The sequence below is a fragment of the Caretta caretta genome, chromosome 9 (genome assembly GCF_965140235.1).
Source record: "Caretta caretta isolate rCarCar2 chromosome 9, rCarCar1.hap1, whole genome shotgun sequence".
In the NCBI taxonomy this organism is placed as follows: domain Eukaryota; kingdom Metazoa; phylum Chordata; order Testudines; family Cheloniidae; genus Caretta; species Caretta caretta.
This window is the reverse complement of record NC_134214.1, coordinates 59,344,281-59,367,467: the sequence shown is the minus strand read 5'-3', so window position 1 is coordinate 59,367,467 and position 23,187 is coordinate 59,344,281. Positions and strand designations below refer to the sequence as shown.

Genomic DNA, 23,187 nt, shown 5'->3' with positions numbered 1-23,187 from the left:
TGGCAGGGGAGCAGGGTGACAGGGAGTGTGCTGCTCCGGCTCAGGATTGCGTGGGTACACCCAGCACTGCCCAACTCACCAGTGACCCAGGGATGACCGGCACGTGCCAAGACTCGGCAGTTTTTCCAAATACCAACATGAGGAGACGGTTTTGCACACACTTTGAGAGGCCCAAATCCCACAGCAAAGTGCTGAATTCAATGCAAGGTTGTGGCTGCAGGGGCACCACCTCCCACCATCCCGCACTAGCTTTCCTGATGCCTTGAGCCAGCCTGGCAGCAGAGAGAGTTATGGGCAGTAGTTGCTCACTCCTCAAATCCCCGCATCGGGGAGGCTCTGAAGGAAAGCATTTCTGGATGGTGCATCCCACTGTCACCCACCCATCCAGCCTAGCCTCAGCTCCCACTAACCCCTCACTGCTCACATAGACAGACCCCTGCAGGGGAAAGGCCCATGGGAACAGCAGGGGCAAACACCCCAGGAGAAGGAGCAGCTAGCTACAGGGGGAGTGAGGGCAGCCATTCCCATCACAAGGCCCTAAGGGGCTGTGTGACTGCAGGGTGCAACCTCACCCCCTCACACACATTCCTGGGCACCTCAGCCTAGCCTCTCTGATGCCCCTTGGGGGCCCTCCCCCACCCACAACAGTGTGGGCACAAGCCCCCCTCTCCAGGCTGAATGTGCCCCACTCTGCTCTGCCTCAGCTGGCCTTGCTGTCATTTCCTGGGGTCACAGAATGGTGGGAGGGGGAGGACTACTGCAAGCAGTGCAGAGAAGCAGCATGGTCTCTGTGGGGAGCCCCAGACAGGAGAGGTCATTCCCCCCTTTCTGCTCTGGCAGGCAGGGGTTAAGAGCTGAGCCTACTCCCCCAGATGTAGGAGGACCCCTTCATGGACAGCACCTTCCCAATCCCCACTGCTTGGCTACCGAAATGTTACATCCCACAGCCACCCGAAAGGGCACTGCAGGGCCTGGAACACAGAGCCTGGACTGAGAATCTCAGCTCAGATGCCCTGGGCCAGCTGGGATACTGGATTCACACCTGTCAGCAGTTCCAGTTCCCCTTCATCTGATCGCCCTTGCTGAGAACAGTGGCTGAGCCTTTGAGGGACTGGCGTCCGGGTTGCTGTGTCCACACTGGTGTCTTGAACTTTAGAAATTACAGGTCTTCCCCTGCTGCATGATCCAGGCAGTTAGAGAACTAGCAACTCTCCAACCCTGAATGATTTAGATGCCATGTGTAGCCCTAGCCCATGAACAGTACAGTAGAACTCAGTTATGAACACCTCAGGAATGGAAGCTGTTCATAACTCTGAAATGTTCATAGAACCATAGAAGATCAGGGTTGGAAGAGACCTCAGGAGGTCACCTAGTCCAACCCCCTGCTCAAAGCAGGACCAGTCCCCTACTAAATCATCCCAGCCAGGGCTTTGTCAAGCCAGGCCTTAAAAACCTCTAAGGATGGAGATTCCACCACCTCCCTAGGTAACCCATTCCAGTGCTTCACCACCTTCCTAGTGAAATAGTGTTTCCTCATATCCAACCTAAACCTCCCCCACTGCAACTTGAGACCACTGCTCCTTGTTGTGTCATCTGCCACCACTGAGATCAGCTGAGCTCCATCCTCTTTGGAGGCTACTATCAAATCCCCTCTCATTCTTCTCTTCCGCAGAGTAAACAAGCCCAGTTCCTTAGGTCTCTCCTCATAAGTCATGTGCCCCAGCCCCCTAATCATTTTCGTTGCCCTCCACTGGACTCTCTCCAATTTGTCCACATCCTTTCTGTAGTGGGGGCCCAAAACTGGATGCAATTGTGACGTTGCGCCCCATAATGCTTTATAGAAATATGCTTATGAATGTAAATATGACATAACTAGAATATGTTTTATGCTACATATGCCATGTAACATATCTTTGCAAAGGTTATGTTCCATTGAATGTATTCATTCTATTCATATGCATATATCATTTTTATATCTGAAATTATGTGTGTTGGCTCTACGCTTGTATTTAAAGTGTTTGTTGTAGGAAGCACATAAAACAGATTTGGTCAACGTAGTATGAAGGGGTTATTCAAGTAATTGGGAGTACTTAACAGTGAACATTGAAAGACACCAATCCACATCTGAGCTTTCCTGGGAACCTTCAAACTAACATGTAGGCAATGGTATCTGCCTGAAAAGAACTGAGTCATGCATGGACATGACTTGCCCATGTGACTCCAAAACTCCATCTTGTAGCTGTGATTCTACACAGAGCAAAGGGGTTTCCAGCCACAAGAGAGACTATATAAGCCCGTGGGAGACCCCTCCATTTTGTCTTCAGCTGGCTCAAGAGATAGCCCCTCCACCCCAAAGAGATGCCTGAAAGAAACTGGAACAAAGGACAGCAACCAGAGGGGTGTGAGTGATTGCTAGACCCAGACTAGGAGGAAGTCTAGTCTGTAAAAGAAGCATATTGAAACATCTCTGAGGGTGAGATTTACCTGCATTTAGTTTCTTACTGTATTAGGCTTAGACTTGCATGTTTTATTTTGCTTAGTAATTTACTTTGTTCTGTCTGTCATTACTTAGAACCAGTTACATATTTAATAAAATCACTTTTTACTTATTAACCGAGAGCAAATATTAATTCCTGGGGGAGCAAACAGCCGTGCATACCTCTCTATCAGTGTTATAGAGGGTGAACAATTATGAGTTTATCCTGTATACACTTTATACAAAAGCAGATTTATTTGGGGTTTGGATCCCATTGGGAACTGGGTATTGGAGACAGTAGCACTTCTTAAGCTCTTTTCAGTTAAGCCTGCAGCTTTTCGGGGCCATGTTTCAGACCTGGGTCTGTTTGTAGCAGGCTACCATGACTGGAACAACCAGGCAAGCTACTGAAATCCCAAGCTGCCAGGGAAAACGGGTTCAGCGGTAGCTCCAGCACATCAGATGGCAGTCCCAAGGGGGTTTCTGTGACCCAAGTCATCATAGCAATATTCCAGATGTGGCCTCACCAGTGCCAGAGGGGAATAATCACTTCCTTCGAACTCCTGGCAATGCGCCTACTAATGCAGCCCAATATGCCCTTAGCCTTCTTGGTAACAAGGAGACACTGCTGACTCATATCCAGCTTCTCATCCACTGAAATCCCCAGGTCCTTTTCTGCAGAACTGTTATTTAGCCAGTCGCTCCCCAGCCTTTAGCAGTGCATGGATTCTTCCATCCTAAGTGCAGCACTCTGCACTTGTCCTTGTTGAACCTCATCAGATTTCTTTTGGCCCAATCCTCCAATTTGTCTAGGTCACTCTGGACCCTATCCCTACTCTCCAGCGTATCTACCTCTCCCCATAGCTTTGTGTCATCTGCTAACTTGCTGAGGGTGCAATCTATCCCATCATCCAGATCATTAATAAAGATGTTGAACAAAACCAGTCCCAGGACTGACCCCTGGGGCACTGCGCTTGATACTGGCTGCGAACTAGACATGGAGCCATTGATCACTACCTGCTGAGCCCAACAATCTAGCCAGTGTTCTATCCATCTTATAGTCCATTCATCCAAGCCATACTTTTTTACCTTGCTGGCAAGAATACTGTGGGGGAACGTATCAAAAGCTTTGCTAAATTCAATATATATCACATCCATTGCTTTCCCCATATCCACAGAGCTAGTTATCTCATCATAAAAGGCAATCAGGATGGTCAGGCATGACTTGCCTTGGTGAATCCACGTAGACTGTTCCTGATCACCTTCCTCTCCTCCAAGTGCTTCAAAATTGTTTCCTTGAGGACCTGCTCCATGATTTTTCTAGGGACTGAGGTGAGGCCGACCGGTCTGTAGTTACCCGGGTTCTCCTTCTTCCCCTTTTTAGAGATGGGCACTATATTTGCCTTTTTCCAATCATACAGGACCTCCCCCGATCACCACCAGTTTTCAAAGATAATGGCCAATGGCTCTGCAATCACATCAGCCAATTCCCTCAGCACCCTTGGATGCATTAGATCTGGACCCATGGACTTGTGCATGTCCAGCTTTTCTAAATAGTCCTTAACCTGTTCTTTCACAACAGGTCTGCTCACCTCCTCCCCATACTGTGTTGCCCAGGACAGCAGTGTGGGAGCTGACCCTATCTGTGAAGACCGAGGAAAAAAAAAAAAAAGCATTGAGTGCTTCAGCTTCTTCCACGTTATCTGTCACTAGGTTGCCTTCCCTTCATTAAGGGTCCCATACTTTCCCTGACCTTTTTCTTGTTACTAACATACCTGTAGAAACCCTTCTGGTTACCCTTCACATCCCTTGCTAGCTGCAACTCTAGGTGTGTTTTGGCTTTCCTGATTACACCCCTGCATGCTCAAGCAATATTTTTATACTCCTCCCTAGTCATCTGTCCAAGTTTCCATTTCTTGTAAGCTTCCTGTTCATAACACTGAACAAAACATCTGGTTCTTTCAAATGTTCTTGACTTAATACAACTTAGAAACGTTACTCTGAGGAAGAAAATGCAGCTTTTAACCATCTTACTTTAAACGAAAAGCACAGAAACCATTTCCTTACTTTGTCAAATCTTTTTTTTTTTTTTAACTCTGAGGTTCTACTGTGTTAGCATAAGAGGCCTTCCTGTCTTCAGTCAACTCAGATGTACCATATCAATAGGGTGGAGCAGCAGCAATCCATGATCCAGGCTGGGCCAGGGTCAGAGAAAATGATGTTACAAATGTACATCTTAAACTACGAGAACATGAGCTAGCAGCAGCTTGGTCACAAACCCTTCTCTCTGGCTTTGTCTCTGAAGATCTGTCTATACTAGAAGATGATGCTGTTGTGCAGATATACAAAAAACGACAACCCATTTTTTGTTTAATTTTGTTGGGAGACAGCAGACAATGGTTCTCAAACTTTTGCACTGGTGAACCCTTTCACACTGCAAGCCTCTGAGTGCAACACCCCCCTTATAAATTAAAAACACTTTTTAATATTTCACACTATTATAAATGCTGCAGGTGAAGCAAGGTTTGGAGGTTGAGGCTGAGAGCTCACAACTCCACACCCCCCCATAACCTCGTGACCCAGAGGGGTCACAACCCCAGTTTGAGAGCCCTTGCTCTAAGGGGAAAAGCATTAGAGGGCTGTGGCTTTGTGAAGACGCCTTCTCACAACTGGCCCGTCTTCATAAGACCCCAGTAACAAGGAGTCCCCCTCGCCCCGCAACTTTACATTCAAATTTATTTGTTTTTAAAAAAGGGACAATTTAGTAGCCCACAGCTTCCTTTTACATGTGACCTAGTATTTAAGAGTGACCAGACTCCCGTGATTTGGTAGCCTGCAGTACACTGCCAGCTTATCAGAGCCATAGGACTGCAAGAACCGGTGTTCAGAGGGTGGGGGAAAAGGCAGTGTTTTATAGTTGCTAACAATTTTATTTGACAAAGGAAATGGCCTGCTGTTTGTCCACTTTTGAGGGTTTAACTGCTGCTCTGTTTGGCTGCCAGTCTCTTGTCTCTCTCTTCAGCAATGGTCAGACGGATTCCCTTTCCACGGGGCAGGGAGATCCATGGCTTGTTACCCTAAAGCAAGAGGAGAGAATCACAACACAGTACAATTAAGCAACCTTCATAGTATCGGTGCTTTCTCCAACTCCAGACTACACCCCCCTTTCCCTCCCCTTGTTATTCCATGCCAAGGAGAACCTCCCTCTCGAGAAGTAAATTCTGCTCTCTTGGCAGCAGCTTCTAAGGCCTTGTTAAATTCAGTGGTGCAACTTTGTGTTAAAGTTGGATTTAAAACAGATTTAGTTAAAACAGGTGCAAAAGGCTACATGGAGACTCATTTCAGTTTATCTTAAGTCTATTAGGAACAGATTTAAGCTACTCTGAAATAAATGCTTCAAAGCAAAACAAGAGCAGCCACACAGAGATTTGTACCAGTTTAACTCAACTGTTTTAAAAAACCTTGTTTAGACAAGACCTTAGTCTTTCCTAAGAAATCCATCATGGGGATCAAAGTAAAGTTAAACCTGAAATGTCCAGCTAGTCAGCTGCTCTGCCAGTGCATGCCCTAGTTCCAGCTCCTCAGTCAAACCCACAGCAGATTTCACACACAGATTACAGGATCAAGTGGAACATTTCCCCTACATGCAGGACCTAACAAGCACCACTGAACAGTATAGCCACACAGAGTTTACTGAGTGACAGAACTCATGGTTAGGCACATGCCTAAATTCAGCCTGGTGTCCCATAGGTCAGTGGGGTAACAGCAGGGACACATTTGGTCTCTGAATTTTGCAACAGCAGCCGAATCCCTGCCTCTTTCCTAGATAGCTCTTTGACAACATAAAGGCAACATTGCTGCAGGAATTTGTTACCCATCATGTACTGTGGCATTGGTGCAAAGTGCCCCAATTTAAAATATATATTTTTTCTTATGGTCCAAGCCTGTAAGTGGCAGGCATCCTCTCCCACCGAGATCAGTGGGAGCTGAAGGCATTTAGCACTTTGCAGAATCAGACCCTTAATGGCTGGGCTAATTTGTCCAAAGCACATTCTAATATCTGTTCCTTTTCCTTGCACTGGAAGTAAAAATGATGAGTTGCTTGTATGTAATTATTTTTAAAATATTCAATAAGCAGAGATGGTGCTCCTAATGCTTGCTGATTGGTCAGGAGCCTTTAATGACTTAATACCCACTAAAGGGGCAGTTCACAACTAGTCCTCCACCTAGTCACTGTACCTGGGGTAACTGCACCTGTGACCCCTTTGCAGCCTTACTGAGGGCACCCACTTCAGTCTCAAGCCTCGAACAGTCACCTCTTTCAGTACAGGACCCCATGAGAGTAATTAACCATTGGAACCATTGGGGGTGCGGTGGCTTTGCCATCAGTGGTGGTTTAAAGTCAAAACTGGATGTTTTTAAAATGATCTGCTGTAGCTCAAACACGGAATTATTTCAGGGCAGTTCTATGGCCTGTGTGCGTTACATTGGAGAGCGGGCTAGATCATCACAGGGTCCCTTCTGGTCAACATGGTAAAGAGCAGGTGGATTTCCATTAGCACAGCACAGCACCTTGTTGCTTTGTAGAGTGACTTCTGCTAGCTGATCAGAAGCCACAATCTGCTCTCAAGTTCCACAGCATAAGGACACGTTCATGGGAAAATGGCCTGCATGAGTGGACGTGCTCAGCTTATGGTTCACAGCCAGTGCCCTGAGGTCACCACTTTTCAATTAGGCGCACAGTGGTTTCTGTACATTCCATGAAGCAATTTGACTGTTTTGGTCAAAAAGGTTTGCATTACAACTAACGTGGGTGTGGGGGCAGCCATGTGAACAGGCCACAGCCTGTAGGAGGTTGGGAACACATGGGGTGAAGCTAGATGGCAGCCCCAGCCAATGTTTAACTTTTGCTACAGACAGCAGTTGGAGCAGCAGCTTCAGACAGAACAAGCTCAGAACTAGCTTGGGAACACATCTGTCTCTCTTGCAGTTAGCGCTTTGTTTACCCATTCCCTCTAAGTGAGACATATATTCAGCAGGGGGCTCTTCAGCACAAGCCACGCCACGGGGAAGGAAAGCAATACAAGTTCTATTAGCTCACACTTACTTTGCCAATAACAAAAATGTTAGAGAGCCTGGTGGCAAAGCTGTTGCCATTGGCATCCTTCACGTGCACCACATCGAACGAGCCTGGGTGTCTCTCCCGGTTAGTGATCACACCAATACGGCCCAAGTTAGCACCACCAGTCACCATACACAGGTTACCTAAATGGAAGGAAGGCCATTAGTGAGTCTCTAAACCTGAATCAACCCCAAGCCCTTTATGACAATGTACACGATCATTTGTATCCTGTGTGGACCACTGCTAGAGATGGGGCACCAATTGTCTGGTCTGATGCTGATGCAATAAGGTAATGCCCTGGTACAGAGGTCAAGCAGAAACCCTACCAGTCACACTAAGATGCTACAAAGACAAGACCAGACAAGGCACATGGTCCGATTAGTTGTGTTGGCACCCGATGACCTACTACAATCAGGCTGACTGTCCAACAAGGGAGGCCACCTCAGGCCATGCAAGTCCATGGACAGAGGCACTAGCTGCAGCTGTTTAAGTTTACACCAAATGTGAACAGTTGCAGTGAGAAGCTGGTGTTCACTGCTTTATTCCAGTGCAGTCATATTTCATCCGCTCAGTTTTATTCCTACTGGTCATATCACTCCTATCCGAAGGACTGCACTATACAGAGGGCCCCTCACAGCACCATCACGATTTAGAGACCATCAAGACAAGACAAGGAATGTTTCTTTCCAAGTGTGTTATTTTTGAGACCAAGCGTTTCACTTCTATGACTCGGGTTTCTCCAACCCCAACAGCACTGTCCTACTGGAAGTGATGATCAACATGAAGAAATCAGTTAAAGAAATCAGGGCTTTCTTTTAGCTCCTGCCTTGATCAATACTGAAGTTGAGATGTGGCACGTCAAACGTGCATCACACATTTAGAAGAATTTACATATAACTGCACAACAACGTTGCATGTGTTACTGCCTTAGCACGGCACAAGATGTCACGTGAATGGGTTACTGTCAGCCCCTCCATAACAGACATAAATGCAACACCAGGGCAAGGGATTATCCCAACAGCAGTGATGCATTTGGGTTTGCAGCAGGGAACACACACAGTTGATGCGGCATCCCTTCCGGTTTGGGCAAGGGAAGAGGAAACATCGTGCTGCCTTTTTTTTTTTTTTTTTGGGGGGGGGGGGGGGGGGGGGGGGCAGGGAGGCAGAACAGTCTACAACCAAAAAGTGCAATTCAAGTGCAGGCATTGGGGCTCTTCCACTTCCCGCACTCAAGCCTCTGTGTACTCAGTCTGACTAAAACCAGGAAGAGTCTCCACTCCTCTCCCAGGTCACACACAGAGGGCACCTCCTCTGCCAGGACAACTAGAGAACCACCTTCTCTCCTTGGGGGAAACAGACCTCTGCTAGTCCCGCTCCAGCATTATAGAGCAGCCCTGGAAACACGAACCCCTACGCTGCCTGTGGAGAAGACCCTACTGAGAAAGAGAAATTAAGATTTGGCCCTGGTCTACACTACAAAATTACTTCAGTATAACTACATCGTCCTGTAAGTATAATCCACACCCCTCTGCAATGCAGTTAGTTACACCATCCTACGCACCAGTGCAGACAGCGCTATGTCTGTGCCGATGCAGCGTTTCAAATGCAGACCTGCCTTAAGACAGTCTTTGGCAATCCACATTTCAGAGAGGTGCCTCATTTGAAACAGCACCAGACATCATAAACAATGAGCACTGGGAGAGCTTATATCTGGAGTGTCACAAGGAAGGAGCAGTGAAATCTAGAAATTTCCCTACCACTCCTATTCCATCCCATGCCTGGAATCAAATGTTCACCTTACAACAGGCAACAGTTAGCCCAAGGGAGTTGCCTATTTTATTCCCAAATGGCAAAGTGATATACCCCAGGTGCTGCTGCTTGCATGTTAGACCTGTGCCAGTTTTCACTCTGTAAGTTCCCCAGCAGTTATAGCGCACAGTGATCGAAACCTAGGAAGTCAGTATTGCTGTTACACTTGGATATGGCACTGTGAAACTGCTCTGGCACCGCCAAGCCCACTCTGTGCGCATCTAATGAAACTGGATCCCACAGACAGTGGGGCTCAGCTTAATGGCTTCTTCCCTTTGAAGGGGGGATCCTATAACCCCATTTAGCCAAACCCCTGCTCTCCTATTTTGGAGAGAGCTGAGTGCAGGAGGAGATGGAGGGACATACCTGTGTCAAACTTGATGAAGTCTGTGATCTTGCCAGTCTCAAGGTCAATTTGGATAGTGTCATTCACCTTGATGAGGGGATCTGGGTAGCGGATGGTACGGGCATCATGGGTCACCAGGTGAGGGATTCCTTTAGTGCCCACAAATATCTTCCTCACCTTGCACAGCTTGTACTGTGAACACAAGCCAACAGCAATGAATGCAAGCAGACTAGACCGACAGCTTATATGGTTCAGGACAGGACCTAGGTACAACATATGAAGTACCACCTCTGCACAAATAGTATCAGCACTGCTCGATAAGCCATGTGCCGAGGGCAGCGGCCAAGCTCCACTCCAGAGCAAAGTGTCCTACTAAGAGGCTGTTAAAGGGAGCAACTCTCCCTCATCTCCAGTACTTCCACCATGACTGTCTCACTGCTGGCCTTGGGTGTCCACTGACATCCCAGCTCAGTAACAAAAGACATGGCTTGAGGCCAAGTTCATTTTTAACACAAATTACACTGCACTTGAGTCTTTTCAGATTGGCAAAAAGAAAAGGAGTACTTGTGGCACCTTAGAGACTAACCAATTTATTTGAGCATGAGCTTTCGTGGGCTACAGCTCACTTCATCAGTTCTGTGCTTCCCGACACCAGAGGAAGGCCTCTTACAAAGGGAACTGTGAACCTGGCAGACAAGTAGAAGAGAAACTGATTTCCAGATTTTTGCTTCTAGTGTTGGTCGCAAGACTGTGGCCCATGACCAAGAGCAGTTGCCAAAACCCTTTCATGTGGTCTCATGGCTTTCTAACCTCTGATCCCTACATAGCTACTTCATGTCTCCATGGTGTAAATGTAACAGTGACCAAATTTGAGAGTCACAACATAACTGAGAGGGCAGCAAATACAGGAGAGAATCAAACTGCAGCGCAGCCTGGAGATTACAGCAGTCAGGCATTGAGTACTGTACATACCCATCCCCACTGCTACAAAGCAAGTTTATTTTCACCTTCTCTTAACGCTACCCTAATTTTACTTTCTAGATAACCCAAGTGCTCCAAAAAGATCTAGACTGGGAGGAGAGGTGTCCACGAAGAGATTTTAGCATGGTTCTGCTCAGAAGTATATCCAAAAACAGCACAGTGAATGTGTGTCCATTGTCCCTCCTTAGAGCTAAACTGCTGAGTTTACAAGTAAAATGAGGTTTTCCTCTACCAGCCCTAAAAACTCCCCCTGGGATCTGGGAGTCAAGTTGAGACCTTTCCTGCTCATGTACCACCAACAGGAGACACTTTTGTAGACCAAATTATCCCACCAGGGACACCAGTGCAACATGATATGGCAACAAACGGAAAGGAAAAAGTGTCGCTGAGGAAGTGATTTGGCCTACGGTGTTTACTAGTGAGATCACATGTATGGCAGAACTAACCCAGCCAAACCACAGGGCTGGCAGTTACGAGTAAAAATGTCTGTTGTTTTCTAAACAAAAAACGTTTAAGCAAGCCAGGACCTCATCATGTAATCACAAAAACAGCCACACTGAGGTAAGTTCTCGGATGTAAGAGTTGGAGAACCATTATTTTAGTGTCTGTCCGTAAGTTGGTACAAAGGTTTTGACTTCATATTTGAATTTGAGAAGCTTTGCTGAGTTGTATCCAGTTAATAGTCATTCTGTTTTACAGCTCGCACTACCCTTCCTGTGCTCTACGCCGTCCATCAAGAGCCAATTTTGCATACAAATAAGGCCAGCAGTTTTCAGACATCCTTGCGGCTTCCAATTTAAAGACAGATAAAATCACTAGTGAGTTTGAGATTACTCCAGTGACCAGGACCCAACCCAATGGCCATTTCTTCCACAGATACCAACCTCCCAAAATAAGTGACAATTCACGCACCACCAGATACAGAATATTGACACAGGCCTCTTGAGCAATTAATTCCAATTTTTACTGTTGCAAAACAGGGATCAAGTCTTAGAACTTGATCAGACAGTGTATAAATGTTTGTTTAAAGCAAAGGAACTTACAGGCAGGTTTAATAGTTACTGCACCCAGAAAATTCTGCCTTGGGCATTTGGTAAAAATAAGGCTTTGTCTGTACTAGACCTGTACTCAAATTTAAACTAAACTGATTAAAAAGTCCCAGTAATCTATATTTGGAGGTTGCATCAGATTAACCAGTTATTTAAAAGCAATTTGTTAAACTACTTCAAGTTTTTAGCTTAGACAAGGCCTAAAGGAGGGATAGTCAATTATTTTTTTTGTCAAGGTCCAAATTTCTTGTCAAGATATAGTCGAGGACCGGACTCCAGAGAAAACAAAAAAAAAAAGTCCAACAACAAGTAGTAAATAAAAAGATTTTGGGTTCCATTGAAAAGCATCTGGCAGCCCAGATATTCACCACCCCTGGCCTAAAGCATCATCTTAGAGCCTTCTGGAAGGAAGGGGCTAGTTTGAACATAGATGCAGGGAGACTAGCACACTGCACAACGATTTGGGAGTACACTGAAGAGAATGTTTGCCCACAGGTCTTCAGTGAAGAAACAGATAGTTAATGTCATCTAAAGCGATTCACTTTAGCACAGAGAAGGAATACAGCTAATCTTGTAGTCCACTGTATTTTGACCACTTGCACTCTGCTGCTTCAACAAGCACTTTGTAAACACCCCAATGAACAGCTGCACATGCACCCCACTGAAACGGCTCCAGGGGAGGCTTACAGCAAGGTAATAAAACAAGTTTTAAACAGAGCTCCACATTCTGACAGCCAGCTGCACCCTTCTGTGTATGGAGACTACGTAAGCCCTCACCATTTCCCCTTTAATCCCATGTAGACTGCACCTAGTACACCGAATGGCCCAGATTCTCTCTCAAGGCAGTAGGACTGACACCAACTTTTAGATTCATGCACACGGCAGTTTTGATACGTGCAGCAAAACCCAGCCACTCCACTGGCTACACCAAGTTCCAAAGCAAACAAAACATTCCCAAACACTGCCAGAGAGAGGGGCTCACCTTGGCTTCTTCAGCTGTGATGCGGTGAACTGCAAAACGACCCTTGGTGTCGTATACCAGACGGAAGTGCTCACCTGTCTTCTCAATGCTGATGACATCTGGTTTCAAACAAATACATTCATTAGGAGTTTCCAGGTTCTTAGGCCTTTATCATAGCTTGAAAGCTACCCCGTTCAGTAGCATTCACACTAGAGGTTCCATCATCAGCGAGGAGTTCTCATTTATACAGCACCATGGAGTATATAAAAACTCTGTACAGTGGGTCAGCCATGTCGACATAAGCCCTCACTCCTAAATTGCTACCAGCCTATGCGGCAAGTGACTACAATTAGAAGAGTGGGCTATGCAAGACTCAGCTCAGATAAGTTGGAAAGTAGTTCCAGGTGCAAAGGACCACTCAGGGGTTGCAAATATTTGTTGCTAATACTAGTGGCGGTACGCAATTTAAAACTAAATCAGAGCAACTACTGGGTAAAGAATAGTGTCCCTAGCCTCTGTTTGTCAGAGGGTGGAGATGGATGGCAGGAGAGAGATCTATGAATTCAAACTGGAACAGGTACAGAGAAGGGCTACTGGGATGATCCGAGGAATGGAAAACTTGTCTTATGAAAGGAGACTCAGGGAGCTTGGCTTGTTTAGCCTAACTAAAAGAAGGTTGAGGGGAGATATGATTGCTCTCTATAAATATATCAGAGGGGTAAATATCAGAGAGGGAGAGGAATTATTTAAACTCAGTACCAATGTGGACACAAGAACAAATGGATATAAACTGGCCACTAGGAAATTTAGATTAGAAATTAGACGAAGGTTTCTAACCATCAGAGGAGTGAAGTTTTGGAATAGCCTTCTGAGGGAAGTAGTGGGGGCAAAAGATCTATCTTGCTTTAAGATTACACTCGATAAGTTTATGGAGGAGATGGTATGATGGGATAACATGGTTTTGGTAATTAAATGTTCATGGTAAATAGGCCCAATGGCCTGTGATGGGTTTTTAGATGGGGTAAGATCCAAGTTACCCGGGAAAGAATTTTCTGTAGTATCTGGCTGATGAATCTTGCCCATATGCTCAGGGTTTAGCTGATCGCCATATTTGGGGTCGGGAAGGAATTTTCCTCCAGGGTAGATTGGAAGGCCCTGGAGGTTTTTCGCCTTCCTCTGTAGCATGGGGCACGGGTCACTTGCTGGAGGATTCTCTGCTCCTTGAGGTCTTCAAAATACAATTTGAGGACTTCAATAGCACAGATATAGGTGTGAGGTCTTTTTTAGGAGTGGTGGGTGAAATTCTGTGGCCTGCATTGTGCAGGAGGTCAGACTAGATGATCATAATGGTCCCTTCTGGCCTAAATATCTATGAATCTATGATCATTACGTGTTAGGTTCACTCCCTCTGGGGGCACCTCGCATTGGCCACTGTTGGTAGACAGGATACTGGACTGGATGAACCTTTGGTCTGACCCAGTATGGCCAGAGTCCAATGATTACGCAAGGCTAACAACATGGTTTGGAAGTGGTTTCCCAGTACAACTGCAAGCCTCACAAAATACTGGACTTTACAGGGTATAATAAAAAGAATCTCACTACTTATACTTGGTTTCTTTTCTGTTTGACCAAACTGCCAAGTAGCAACAGCAAATGTGCCAGTGATAACATTTCTTAGCACAAATCACAGCATCAGCCCAAGCATGCTCAGAAAAGGGCAGTTTTATGCAATTTGTTCAACTGGGAACACAAGCCAACGGTTCTGAACAGTCAGCTAGCTGCTCTCTTCAGATTAATATGTTGAGGTTCACAGAAACTACCTTCACTGTCAGAATCAGGAGCAAGTGTGTCAGTAATGCACCAATTGCTGGTTTTGGCCAATTATGGCCTCTGGTTACACGTGCACTTAAAACATGAACCTACGTGACCCGCGCTGCACAGCAACAGCCACCCCATCCAGTTGGGTAACCCCCAAGATCAAACACTGGCTTTCACAGCATGGTGATGAAAGGCTCATTTTTTGGCCATGCAACAGTTTAAGCAGCTGAGCATTTGCCCCAATCCTCACCACCTCTCCCAGGATTTGTCTCCACTCACCCATGAAGCCAGCAGGATAGGTGATGTCAGTGCGGACTTTGCCATCAATCTTGATGAACCTCTGCATGCAGATCTTCTTGACCTCATCTCCTGTCAGGGCATACTTGAGTCTGTTCCTAAGGAAAATGATGAGTGGAAGGCATTCCCTCAATTTGTGAGGACCTGTTGATGGACGGGGAGCCTACAGAACAGAAGAAAAAAAAAGAAAAGCAGAAGAAAAATTAAGTTTCTGCCAGTTGTTCAATGACATGAGCAAACAGCAAAGCCCATCTTCCAAAACAGAAATAGCAAGTGCCCAATAAATACTAGGTTAGACTTATGATTTCTTCACAAGTTCATAAAGTTTGGATCCCACTGGCTCACAGACAGCCTTGCTCCTTATCTGCCAGAGACAGCTGCAGCAGGGGCATACTCAACAACACTCCCTGGGTCTAAACATTTGAGTTATTCTGTGACAAGCCAAGGCAATAACTGTACTAATACATCCCACAAATGTAAATGGCCTCCATCTCTTGCAAACTCCACTCTAAGTCTCCCTGAATAACCCTTGCCAAGTTAAGCAAGCGGTCACCAACCAAGAGAATTTTCTTACTTGCCACCAGTGGGCAAATTATGCCAAGGATTTGTGGAAGCAACACGGCTGAAACCTCACAGAAGCTCCCAATCACCTACTAAACCAAATACAGGCAGATTAAAAGGAAACAAATATTCCAGCTGTGAAACCGGTATTTTTGTTTTGATTTTGAGGTGCAGAATTCACAAAGGGATACTTACAAACACTCCTGTCAATTTATCCAGCATCCAATGCTTTGGAGCTGCTACACGCTTCAGGTGCTTCTTGGGACCGCGAGCCTTGGGTAGGAAAAAGACGGATTAAGACACTACTAAGCTGCTCACTAGACAGGTGTTCCTAAGAACCTATGGTGCTATTAACAGAGACTGGGGAGCTCTGAGGCAGAAACATACCCCGGTATCATCCTCCGCATGTTACCACCCACAACCCCCCTTCTGAATTGGCCGCCTCAGTAGCTGCGAGACTGCACGGATTAAAGCTCCCGTGCAATACCGCGCGCACCCGGCCTGCTTCCCTACGAGCTCCCTTAACGCCACGTGCGCGCCGGAGCCACGCCAGCTGCTCGGGCCCGTCCTCCCCACACCCCGGGCCCCTCGGCGGCCGGGCGGCGCCAGCCGCGGCAGGAGCTCGGGGAAGCCGCTATTCCTCCCTCCCGCCTTGAGGCCCGGCTCGGCCCCGCGGGGATCTCTGGGGCTGGGGCTGGGGCCGGGGCCGGGGCGCGGCCCAGGCCCGGCTCCCCCCGGCCCCATACGGCGGGGCTCCCTTGCCCCGGCCGAGAGGCGGCGGCGGGGCCGCGGCAGGCGACGGATGGAGACGGATGGCGGGGCCGGAGACCGGGCCGCGTACTCACCATGGCTGCGCTCTGCCGAGGAAAGGGCCGCCCACTTCCGCCTAGCCACGGATATCCGGCCGGCTGGACCGCGGCCCGGCTAGGACAAGCCTGGCTAAGCGCGAGCGCCGGATAGCGCCCTCTGCCGGCGGGGAGGCTTCAGTGCGGCCGCGCCGCCAGACTCCAAGCTGCCGCAGAGAGCCCCGGGCTGACATGCGGGCGCAGCGTGGGTTGGGGAGCCTCCCGCGGGCTGTTGGGCAACTACCTTCCTCCAAGCCCCAACAGGAACAGCCCCGGCAGCCCCCAGAGACAGTCCCCAGGGAGAGGGGTTATTTTGCTGTAGATCAGGGTGTCTCCTCTCCCTAGGCAGGGTGGGGTTTCCGATTAGCACTGTAGGCAGGTGCCTGGGGCGCCTAAAAGTTAAAAGTGGGTTCAAAGTTCATCCATAGAGCTCCCCTTTGGGCAGCCAGGCTCTGAGTGCAGGTGGGTGGCCGCCCAGCGAGTGGGGCTGGAGCTGGGCGAGTGTGCCAGTCAACCTGCCGGGGGGCGCTGGGAGCCAGAGCCGAGCGGGGCAGCTACTGAAGGTGCTGCTGGGAGCGGGGTCCCAGCCCCTTCCCAACCTTGGCCGCCCCACTGCCTCCGTCCTGTGCTGGGGAGGGGCATAGCCAGCGCCTCATTCACTTGCAGGGGCAGAGCCAGAGCGCGGCTGCCATGCTGGCCTGCAGGAGGGATGGAGGACACCCAGGGAGCACTCACCATGGGGAGGGGTACAGTCCTCCCTTGCGCCTCACCTGGGGTAGGTGGTCTGTGCCCTGGCTCGGGCTGGGAGCGCCATGAGTGGCAGACGGTATTGTGCTTTCCCGGGGAGGCTGTATTTATAATTCTTTTCAATTTTTAGGGAAAACACAACGGTCAGGTGTAGGCAGTGGGGGTGCTGAAGATGCTGTTCCTAAGGGTTTCAGAGTAGCAGCCGTGTTAGTCTGTATCCGCAAAAAGAAAAGGAGGACTTGTGGCACCTTGGAGACTAACAAATTTATTTGAGCATAAGCTTTCGTGAGCTACAGCTCACTTCATCGGATGCGTTATGCTTATTAGTCTCTAAGGTGCCACAAGTCCTCCTTTTCTTTTTTCCTAGGGGTGCGTAAGGTGTAAATCCAGCCATGTCCCTAGGAAAACTGGTATGTGCATGTTTATGTAGGGACTAAATATGCACTGTGTGGGCTAGACCAGTAATCAGGGCACTGCCCTAGGCCACTTTCAGGCCCACTCACATAAATGGACAACACACGATTCCGGGACATACGGGGCAGAGGTGTGGAAGAGGGGATCCGCACTGGAGCCTTCACACATAAGGGGATCTGATGGAGGTTTTGGAGCAGGAAGGGAATTTGTGATTTAGGGGCTATTTAACATTTTTGTGACTGCAGGAGTTCAGGCTTTAAGAAAAAACACCACAGTAGTGCAAGACTCACCATAAAATCATGAGCATTGGCAACAGTGCGATCAGTGAACTGAGGAATATGGTATTGTTAAGCATTTTGAGATTTACAGATGAAAAGCACTGTATGAGAGCTGAATATTAAAAGTTTCTTTACAAATTTATATTATTTCAGTAATTAATTAAAATCAATGCAACCAGCCTGGGCAGTGTATAACATCCAAATGTGTCAGCACTGCAGAGAACAAGGATGGTCGGGATTATGTTCACAGCACTTCCACAGAGAAGTTAAATAAAGTACTCTTTCTGGAAGGTTGCAACATAACACTCCTTTACTACTTAGAATTCAGAATGAAAACCAGAGAGAGAGAGAGGGAGAAAACAGGCTGCTCCCTAAAACAGAGAGGAACAATTTAACGCATCTTACTTTAGGCTAGCTCTCTGTAGCTTCACTGCTGCTGAACCCAGATCCCATGCTTCCCTACAGAGCCCCTTAGCCTACAAAGAGTACTCCAGGGGGAATTCTGTGCCACTGCACACATGCAGAATTCATGTCCTGTGCAGATTTCTTTGCTTCCTCATAGAAAAATGACTTTCTGATGGGGAAGAAAGGGAAGCTGCAAGAGCAATCACACCCCCTCCCCAGCAGCGTGGGTGCATCTTTTCTGACAGCTGTCAGAGAGGTAAATCTCTTGGGGGGGCAAACCTGGGGACACCCCAGCCAGGCCAGGTCAGACCCACCTGCCATCTGCCCAACCCCTGTGCATACAGACCCACCCCATGCGCACACACCCCCTGCACCCAGAACCCCCCACTGAGCCCTCCACACATGAACCCCCATCCCGACAAGCTGTTTCCCACACAAAATTCTCTGTCACTCACATAGTCTAGGAGCACCCACCTTTACCCTTCTGTGGGCTCAAGGCGTAACCGTCTTAATTTAGGTTTCAGAGTAACAGCCATGTTAGTCTGTATTCGCAAAAAGAAAAGGAGTACTTGTGGCACCTTAGAGACTAACCAATTTATTTGAGCATAAGCTTTCGTGAGCTACAGCTCACTTCATCGTCTTAATTTAGGCACCCACCCTTACCCTTCCATGGACTCAGGGAGTAACCTTACATTCTACGGGTTGGCAGGGTCTTTTACCAGTGAAAGAGCCTTACATAGTAATATCCTACTTAACCTCTATTTATGAACAATCACCAAAACAGAATTCACATGCTAAGCATACAATGCTCACCGCTCCCAATAAGGCAGATGAACTTTAATTGATGGCCAGTCAGGATCAGGTCATCTCGGGGACTCCAGCTTCTGCAGTACAGTGTTGGCAGCATGTTGAGGTCTGGCAGCTCTGATCTTGGGCTGTGTCCTGTAGCTGAACTTCCCTTTGGACCCCAGTTCATATAGTGAAACTTGAGTCCTGCCAAGCTATACTTTAACCAATCATTTTACTAAAAATATTACGATACAATTTTCTAACCAATCCTAACATACTGTAAAGCAATTCTTTAACCAATCATACTCCACCACCTTAATTGATTTAAACCTAGAAAAATTAGTTATGCAACAGACAATAACAATCAAAGAAATAGACAGAGACCATACAGATAAACAATAGAGAAGTGGGGATCATAAAGGCAAAACAATAGAAGTATAGATTTTACAATCACAACTGTTGATAAGTGATTTCTTGCCAGACAGGATGCTATTAAACTATGTTTTCTTTAACCATCTTATAATCTGTTTCTTTAGCTGGTGATGGTGGGTACTGTTAGGCCAGGATCACCTTCTTAACAGCCTGATCTTACATTGTTTTAATGTAATTTAGATGGAATGTGAGGATGTGACTTTCTCCTTCTTGGCTAATGGCTGCTGCTGTCCTAATATGACTGCAGACAAAGGCCTTATCCTTACAAAACCTCCCCTTCCTCCCAGCCCCGCACCCAGCCCTTCTCCCAAACCGCTACTCTGCACTAGGCTCAGGTGTTAGTCCCGACTGGGCTGGGGAGGAGCGCATTTCCCCTGGATGGAGTGGCCCAGGCCAAGCCAGACCCACCCCCAGAACCCTCCCCCAGCTCCGCGTGCACACACACACCTGTTTTCCGCCCTCATTGCTCCTCAGCCATGAGGATAGGGGTCACTTTACAGGTAGATGCTCCCCCATCCGCCCAACCTCCATGCATCCAGACCCCCCCTATACCCAGACCCCACACAGAGCCCCTCTTCCCCTGCATCCAGTTCTCCACCGAGCCCCTCCCCCTGCATCCAGACCACCCCCTGCATCCAGAACCCCTGCCGAACCCCACCCCCTGCACCCAGACCATCCCCTGCTGCACTCCCCCACACTTGAACCCCCACCCTGATGAGCCCCACCCCCTTTGCACCTGGGACACTCCATGAGCTCCCCACATCTGGACCCACACCCCGCTGAGCCCCAACCACCTTCACCTGGACCCTTCCTGCAGAGTCCCATTGCCCCTGCACCCAGAACCCCTCAAAGACCCCCTGTGCTTCCAGATCCTCCCCACACCCGAACCTCCCCCTCCCCACAGTGGGCCACCCATGCTCAGATTGCCCCACACAAAACCCTCTCACCCCACACCTGGATCCCCTCACACTAAGCCCCTTCACAGCTAAGCCTGCCTGGCCACACCTGGCCTAGGGCTGCTACCCCTGGGGGAATTGTGCTCCATAAATTAAAATTTCTGCCCACAATATTTTAAAATTCTGCAAATTTATTTGTCAATAAATAAACGTGGAGGCTCCAGCAGGGCAGTGGGGAGCACAGGCCACTGGCTGCATGGATGTGGGAGATTACCCTGCAGCCCCCCGAACCTCTCAGTAAAAGACACTGGTGAGGCTCCACCTGACCCTGACACAGTGCAAGAGCCAGGCCTGCCCCAGAGGTCTGTGTCCTGGGAGCTGGGGAGGTGCTGCAGGGTGATCTCCCACCTCTGTGCAGAACAATGGCCTGTGCTCCCCAGTGCCATGCTGGAGCCTCCACATTTATTACTGACAAATAAAATTTGCAGATTTTGCAGAATTTTAAAATATTGTGCGCAGAATTTTTATTTTTTTGGTGCAGAATTCCCCCAGGAATAAATCAGGATCCCGAAATCCTCCCTGAAATGTAAAGAGCTAGTTTACAATTTTAACAATGCACCACACATTCCCAGAATAAATACAGCCAGCAGACTTCTGTACTCCAGATCCCGTCTTCCATCAGCCTTAATATGGAAGTGAAGGCTGCAACAATTATAGGTCCTATGATGGCCTATTCTCAGGACCTCAGAGGGGAACCATGGGGTCCAGAGCGGAAGCAGCCTGCTACCTCCTTCTACTCCTCAAGGCCTCACCCTATGGGGATGGTGTCCCACTTCGTCATGGTTTGTAATTCTCTGCAGCCCTCGTAATGTTCCCCAGGGAGCTCCCCGCTGCACCAATCCTTACTGCTGCAGTTACTGGAGATTTACATGACTAAGTACAAAGAGAATTGGGCCCTTGTCTCTATCTCCCAGCCCACACAAGTGCTCTGATTGTCTCACCCCCACCCCCACCTCTATCTTGATCTAAGAAGCCAGAAGTGTTGCCTGCTGATCCCTGGAGTCTCTAGCAGCAGCCCATCAATTACAGCACAGCAGATCTACTCTGAGAACTGGCTGCGTAAACTAGCATCCAGCCAGAACCAGTTCCTGTCTGTGTCCCTTTGGGAGCTTTTACTGCCATCAGCCCTGAAGGGCCTTGCACAGCTCTGGGAGAGGGAGCCAGGGGCTAGCCAAGCTCACCTGTCAGCAACAGACTTATTAACGAGCTGTAACTGCAAGGCCAAATTCTACCTTGGGGTACCCCAGTGGAGCCCTGGGGAGCGGTGGGTCCCCAGCCCATGCAGGCTGCAGGGAGGGGGCCCTTCTGCAGTGTTTGATGGTGAGACCGGCATGAGGGCAGGCAGGAAGCCTCACGCATAGGGCACCACGTACAGCTGGCCTGGGTTCTATTCCCAAATCTGCTACTGACTTGCTAGGTGACCTGGGGCCAGTTCCTTCTCCTCATGGTTGCTCCCCGCAATGGGGAGATAGGCACTTACCCCACACTAGCGCCGTGTGGCTCTGTCCCCCTCTAGTGGCTGGATCACAGAATCTGCTACAGCCTCTGAGCTCCCAGAGCAGGCTCTTAGCTCAGGCAGGAGAAACCCTGCTTGGAGATCCCAGACTCTGAAATCTCAGATCCAACTTCTGCTGCCACCGAAGCACCCAGGGCACAGCATTAAAATCCTAACCCCTGAGAGAAGAGCCCTGGGACTGACAGGTGCGGAGCTCTGCATGCCTGCCAGGTGGTGTCCTTAGAGGGGCTCCCACCAAAGGGGGTGAGCTGCCAGCCTCTGCTCAAGAGCAAAGCCCCCATCTGTAAAACCATTAAATACCCTGCCCCCCTTCAAGCCCCTTAAGGCCTGTATCTGATGGCAGCTGGCATTCTGAAACTGGGGCTTGTCCTTCCCATCTCCCTCCTGTGTTAGCTCTCCATAGGCTGCAGCTGTAAACTCTTTGGGATTAGGGTTGCCAGGCATTCGGTTTTTGACTGGAACACCCGGTCAAAAAGGGACTCTGGCAGCTCTGGTCAGCATCACTGACCAGGCCACTGAAAGTCAGGTTGGCCACCCACAGCGGGGGCGGGCAGGGTGCCTGCCCGGCTCCGCGTGGCTTCCAGGAAGTGGCCAGCATCTCCCTCTGGCTCCTAGGTATAGGGGCAGGCCCGGGGGCTCCGCGTGGTGTCCCCACCCCGAGCGCTAGCTCAGCAGCTCCCATTGGCCAGGAACAGCGACGAATGGGAGCGGCAGATGTGGCACCTGCAGGCAGGGGCAGCGCGCGGAGCTTCCTGGCTGCGTCTCCACCTAGGAGCCAGAGGGAGATGCCAGTCACTTCCTGGGAGCCACCTGAGGTCAGTGCTGCCTGGAGCCCACTTCCTGAACCCCCTCCTGTGCCCCAACCCCCTGCCCCAGCCTGAGACCCCTCCCGCACACCAAACTCCTCGACCCCAGCCCAGAGCCCCTGCTGGGACCCCAAACTCCTCATCCCTGGCCCCACCCCAGAGCCCACATCCCCAGCCAGAGCCCTCACCCCCTCCCATGCCCCAACCCTCTGCCCCATCCTGCACCCAAGCTCCCTCCCAGAGCCCCCTCCTTCACCCTGAACCGCTCACTTCTGGCCCCACACTGGAGCCTGCGCCCCCAGCCAGAGCCCTCCACCCCTTCCACATCCCCGTCCCAGCCCAGTGAAAATGAGTGTGAGCGGGGGTGGGGCAAAGCGAGCAATGGAGGAAGGGGGGAATGGAGTGAGTGGGGTCAAGGCCCCAGAGAAGGTGTGGGGCAGGGGCAGGGCCTCAGGGCAGGAGATGGGGCAATGGTGTTTGGTTTTCTGCAAATAGAAAGTTGGCATCCCTATGTGGGATGGGGAGGGTTATTATAGATGTGCAGCACCTAGCACAATGGGGTTCTGATCAGAGTCACTA

The 23,187-nt window shown here is 49.0% G+C and overlaps 1 protein-coding gene across 1 annotated transcript; it reads right to left on the bottom strand.

Annotated features, from left to right (window-relative positions):
• Positions 1–5,194: 5,194 nt before the first annotated feature.
• Positions 5,195–16,379, bottom strand: RPS4X (ribosomal protein S4 X-linked). Its single transcript, XM_048863421.2, has 7 exons — positions 16,266–16,379; positions 15,616–15,693; positions 14,842–15,022; positions 12,766–12,863; positions 9,774–9,945; positions 7,584–7,741; positions 5,195–5,553 (listed from the first exon to the last, which is right to left on the bottom strand). Exons 1-7 carry the CDS (start codon positions 16,266–16,268, stop codon positions 5,452–5,454), a joined length of 792 nt encoding a protein of 263 aa, XP_048719378.1. The 5' UTR covers positions 16,269–16,379; the 3' UTR covers positions 5,195–5,451.
• Positions 16,380–23,187: the final 6,808 nt, after the last annotated feature.

Excerpts from the sequence above, each read along its gene's own strand:
- RPS4X (XM_048863421.2), bottom strand. Across the intron at positions 15,023-15,615 it reads ATAAATTGACAGGAGTGTTT|GCTCCCCGTCCATCAACAGG; the intron begins GTAAGTATCCCT and ends TCTGTTCTGTAG. Across the intron at positions 7,742-9,773 it reads CTTCATCAAGTTTGACACAG|GTAACCTGTGTATGGTGACT; the intron begins GTATGTCCCTCC and ends CCTTCCATTTAG.